Source organism: Xiphophorus hellerii, chromosome 15 (genome assembly GCF_003331165.1).
Source record: "Xiphophorus hellerii strain 12219 chromosome 15, Xiphophorus_hellerii-4.1, whole genome shotgun sequence".
NCBI classification, from domain to species: Eukaryota; Metazoa; Chordata; class Actinopteri; order Cyprinodontiformes; family Poeciliidae; genus Xiphophorus; species Xiphophorus hellerii.
In genome coordinates, this window is record NC_045686.1 from 15,974,102 (window position 1) to 15,979,262 (window position 5,161).

Genomic DNA, 5,161 nt, shown 5'->3' on the forward strand with positions numbered 1-5,161 from the left:
GAAGTCTGACATACTCTCCTTTTTTCACTTTCTCTCAAACACATAAACACGAATGCTAAGGGAAAAAAAATAAAATAAAATCACTCACCTGAGGCAACCTCAGCCTGTTCAACATGTACTGAACAGGCAGAACAGTCATCACTAGGGAATATGGCAAGAGCAAAGGACTAAAGCAGCAGCTGAAGGGTGGATTTCATGTTTGACAACAACAAATCACGTTTGTAAAGAAAAACTAAATTAAAATCTCTTCTTTTCAAGCTTGAATGCTGGCAAACCATTATTATAGTTCACATGTAAATTATATTTTTTAAATATGTGGATGTATTTTTGTCGGTGTTGGCTTAAAAAACAGCTACATAAGTAAAGGATAGAAGTAAAGGATGATTATAAGAAGAAAGATAATAAATGAGAATTATGTGTCCATGTGCTTAGTGGGAGGTCAGTGAAAACAGTGGCAGTTCATGCCTGAATGCCAGCCTAGGTGATATGCTCCTTCTGCTCTAAGGATTGGTGACATTATATAATGTTTATTGGTAATTTCATAACTGGGTGTTACGTTATGTAAAGCACTTTGAACTACCTTGTTGCTGGAATGTGCTAAATAAACTGGACTCAACCCTGAAGGGGTTTTCTTGTGCTTATTGGGAAATCAAGTCAATAGGAATGGCATATAAATCATTTGCTATGTCCTGACACTGAAGTTGATATTGATTCACAGTTGCAATAATTTGGGGCAAAATTAAATGGGTATGTAGGTGGGGGTTTTTCAAAGGCAGGTTGCTTCGAGGTACAGAATCTCCGTACCTCCACATTTACTTGCTTTTCATGACGAGAAGCATTGGAAAATATTTTGGTTTGTAATTGGCAGCTACATTTTTTTTTGTCGCTGTTGTTTTGTTTATTTCTCCCCCTGACACAGCTGCACCCGAGTCACATTATGAAGAACTGCTACTGAATACAGTTGAAGAGTTAATAATTATTGAACACATCTTCTTAAAGTATGTGCACTGACTCATAGCTTTAGTACTTTGTATTTTGCTAATACAAACTACCCCATTCAATTTGCAAACCTTAACACACAAATCAGATTCAAGATTCAGGATATCAATGCTTTACATATATATTCATTAATTCAGTTTTGCTGTTACTGCACACAAGCTGCCTTACCTTTGCAGACTTCAAACAAACCGTCTGCAGCTCTCTCATCAACAACCCAAAATATTTGAACGTGAGGATTCAATTAAACCAGCTCTGCTGTTCCATACAATCTTTTACAGACGTTCTAATGTCTGCAACATCCTCAACAAATGCACACATCATTGCAAGGCACCTTCAAATATGTGCTTCCTTGCCCTTTCAATTCACATTAAAGAAAAACTTAAGCATCACAAGAACAAATATGAGTGTCTGATGAGGTGATTGATCCAACCCTAAATAAAAGACAGGAAAACAAAGCCATTTTCCTACCGTCACAGAAGCTGATCGATATAAATAAGCAGCTGTGTTGCTTAAAGATAAAGACTGTGACATTTTGTGCACTCTGGTGATGTCAAATATGTGCACAGGGATGCATGAGAGGCTGCAAAAATCCTAATTAAGACAGATCAGAGCATGAGTTATGAAATGTCTTTAAAGAATTGATTGTAAGCAGTCAGCATTACCTGCACCGTCACTGATTTATGTTTTCTGCTTAATGCAGATTACTACAAAGATGTGTGAAGTGTGTTTGGTTTGAGAGAGGTCAGGAGGTATCCGAGCATGAATATTTCATAGCTTTGTGTGAGCACAAATGAGGAGAGTAACACTGTTGATGTGTGAGAGTGAGTGTGCAGCCAAACAAGACCTAATAGACCAGGTCAATTTTCTTTTCATATTTCAACCTTCATTTATTTGAACCAAAAAAGAGATAAATCCACTAAACTTAAATACAAAAATAAGGGACTCAAATTTTAAAACCAATGTATGAATACAATTTACACATACATCCAGTGCTGTGAGCGAGATGACAGCATTGTGGAGAGAACAATATGGCAAAAAGAGGAGCTTGGTCAAGCCAAGACGCTTTGTTTAGGCAACTGTTGCAACCAGCTCAGGCTTTCAGAGGTCTATGAATCATTAAGTGGCTGGAGTCCGTGTCATTGGGTCTGTCCTCGTCGTAAAGCTAGCAGTAAAAAAATAGAAGGGAGACCTCCGAGAGACATCCCCAGATCCCATCTACACCCATCCCCTCCCTCTGCCGGTCTGCTCTGCTGCTGCAGAGAAGAAAGGAGCCGAATCCACTTTTTTTCCCCGGAAATCAAAGAAATCAAACCGAGTCGTGTGCGCCGTGTAAAGGTGATTTTGCTTGTTCTGTGTTAATGGGGTTGATTAGAAATCGTGTGCGCCACTCAGCACGCGTCCTAACCATGCGGGGCGTTGTCTGTTTATATGGCCGCGCTCCCTCGTTTCTCAGTACTCTCCATTTTATTGGGAAATCCACAGTGCATCGGGGCCCGTACTAAACGACGGTCCCAAAACAACAAGTCCTTATTCATATGTGCGCTTCTGGCGGGACTTAATTGTATGCGTAAGTGTGAGGGTCTTGTTAGTGTGCGCCACTAAAACGTGCGTCCATGCGCCTCGGTGACTGGAGGTGGAGAATATCAAACGGAATTCCTGATCAGTCCTTGTCTCCGGTCACCAAAGAGAGCTCTTTAAGAATTCCACTGGCGTCCACTCTCCGCCGCTCGCGGATCATGTCTTCCAGACTCCGAAAGACCAGAGTGTGCACCCCGCTGCCGGACAGGTGCACTTTGAGGAAATACTGCTGCTCCGCAGAGTGCGCCTCCCCGCCTCCTTTGAATTCCCGTTTCCCGAAGCGGCACCAGGCAGCGAAACTTTCAGAGTTGGTCCAACAAATCTCCTCACTCCTCAGCCCTAGGTGTCCCGAAGCGTTCTGCATCACCAGGTCCGGAGGAAGCGGTCGGAATCGGTACCGATTGTTGACTATTCTTCCGTGCCGACCGTTGCTGATCTCCAGCAGACTGTCCCTGCGGATTTCGCCCTTGTGCAGGTGAATAACTTGGTCGTCACGCTGGTAAATGACCCAGTGGGGGGCTTGCGCGGTGGCCACCAGCTCCAGCAGATCCCCCGGCTTGCACATAGTCAGCAAAGTTTTGGCCGAGTACACGTTCAGGTCCTCGTTTTCCCGCAGCTTGGAGAAGATGCATTCCTGGGAGCAGAACGCCGAGTACTCCACCTCACTGACCGAGAAGGGTCCCTCCTCGGCCGGGCTGTGGTCCTTGGTGAAGCCGCAGTCGGACGGAGTGCGGTCGTCCACCTCCTCCTCTTCGTCAGAGAAGAAGTAGGCGACGCCGACCCGAAGCTCGTCCTTCTCCAGCCCGGACGGATCCCCCGTGGGCAGCTCGCTGTAGTTGAGGTGGGTGATCCGATCCAGTTGGTTTCCCATCAATGACCCGGCAAGGCAGAGGCATGGACTGCGGTGTCTGGGAGTGAAATTGACAACATGGAAAGCATGAAAACACCGCCTTTCACAAAACAATGGCTTTACGCACAAAATCGATTGTAGCTATTCTAAGAAAACACCCAAAACCAGCAAGGATCAGTGCGCACGGGGGAAAAAGGTGTCATATTACTGAGTCAATCAATGATCCACTGCCCCTTGCTCCCTCACACTCAGTCGTAAATCACTACATCCGATGGAATGTGAGAAAGCCAAACAAACAGGCAGCTGCAGCATAAAAACTATGATCCACTTTATATAAAGGCCAATCTTTACGCACAGCAATAAACGTAGAAAGCAGGATAAAACAGGATACCTGTGCGCTCCCGAGGGCGAATGATTAGATATCCTTATGATCCATGAGTACAGAGGGCTGCTCAGTCCTCTGCTCTCCTTCTGTCTCTTTCTTTCCCCTCTTTCTTCTCTCGCTTCTCCTTCAGTGTTTGCAGCACGCACCGGGCGCTCCGGCTGCAGTGCGAAGCTCGTACTTCACATCTTTCTGGCACCAACTCCATTTAAGTACCACGGAGAGCTCCGCCTCCTCCGACGCGCTCCGCCCTCAGTGGACCTCTTTCACGGTGTCCTGTTACCTCCGGACCAATAAAAACCCTCCGAGAGTCTGCCAGTCAGCCATCAGACCCAATCAGGTGGGCTCAGAGGCGGCTGGCGGCGACAGACGGCTGTTACTGTGGTGTGGCGTTTTTGTTTTCAGTGAGCTGTGCTATTCTTCATGATCAGCAGAGTCCCCGCGCAACTTCAGTGAGGACTCCCGTTCAGACGAGATAAGATGCAACATAATCTCACAACAAGCAGATAAGACAGCACTTGGTAAATACAGTGTGCTGCAAAACATTTACCTGCTAAACTTTTTTTTATAGATATTTTTTACAAGTTACAGCAAGAAACTTCCAAAATTTTATTTTGAGTTTTTTTTTTGGGGGGGGGGGGGGGGGGGATCGATAAACGCAAAGTAGAGTTTGATTGTAAAATAAAAAAAAAACATACATGGTTTAAGACTTTTTATATGTCTGCACGGAGACATAAGAGCTGATGAGAAGATGGAGTGAGCAAAATAAATAGATATCCTGGAGAATAGACAAGGAATTAAATTAACAAAGAAGAAAATGGCAACAGAGATATACCCTAAAAGAGGTTTGGAGCTGCAGTTGCAGTAAGGGTGTCTTTGGAAAGAAATACAAAATGTATACAAATACAAAAATTCCTCTTTTTACGCTTACGCACAACTTTGTGTTGGTGTATCAAATAAAATCCCAACAAAATACGTGTGAGTTTGTGTTTGTAGCATGATGAAATTTGAAATGTTAAACCGAATAATTGGATAGCAAGCTGCCCTGTACCATGCCAGCACCTTTTGTGACACAAGAGGAGCTTCCACCCTCTACTTCCCATGAGTGGCCTGTAAATATTTTTTTCACCAGGCAGCAGACTCACTGACATCTGTCACCATATGAGGGTTGTGTCGCTGGTGTAGGGAGGGGCCCTGCAGGTGTGTTTCTGACAGCAAGAAAGAAATAAAACAAAGGACTCCGCAGGATGCTTTGTTCAAAAATCTGTGATATTACTCTCCACTGATGTTGTGCCTGAGAACCAAAATAAAGATGAAATGAAGTGTGCATCACATTGCAGCGTGTGACTCAC

General features: G+C 44.4%; 1 protein-coding gene across 1 annotated transcript; it reads right to left on the reverse strand.

Moving 5' to 3' along the window:
- Positions 1-1,860: 1,860 nt before the first annotated feature.
- On the reverse strand, positions 1,861-4,032 carry lratd1 (LRAT domain containing 1). The gene is given in 3 exon segments (XM_032586042.1): positions 1,861-3,485; positions 3,819-3,948; positions 3,951-4,032. Coding segments are annotated over 3 exon segments (1,023 nt in total). The 5' UTR covers positions 4,018-4,032; the 3' UTR covers positions 1,861-2,659.
- Between the last annotated feature and the right edge of the window lie 1,129 nt (positions 4,033-5,161).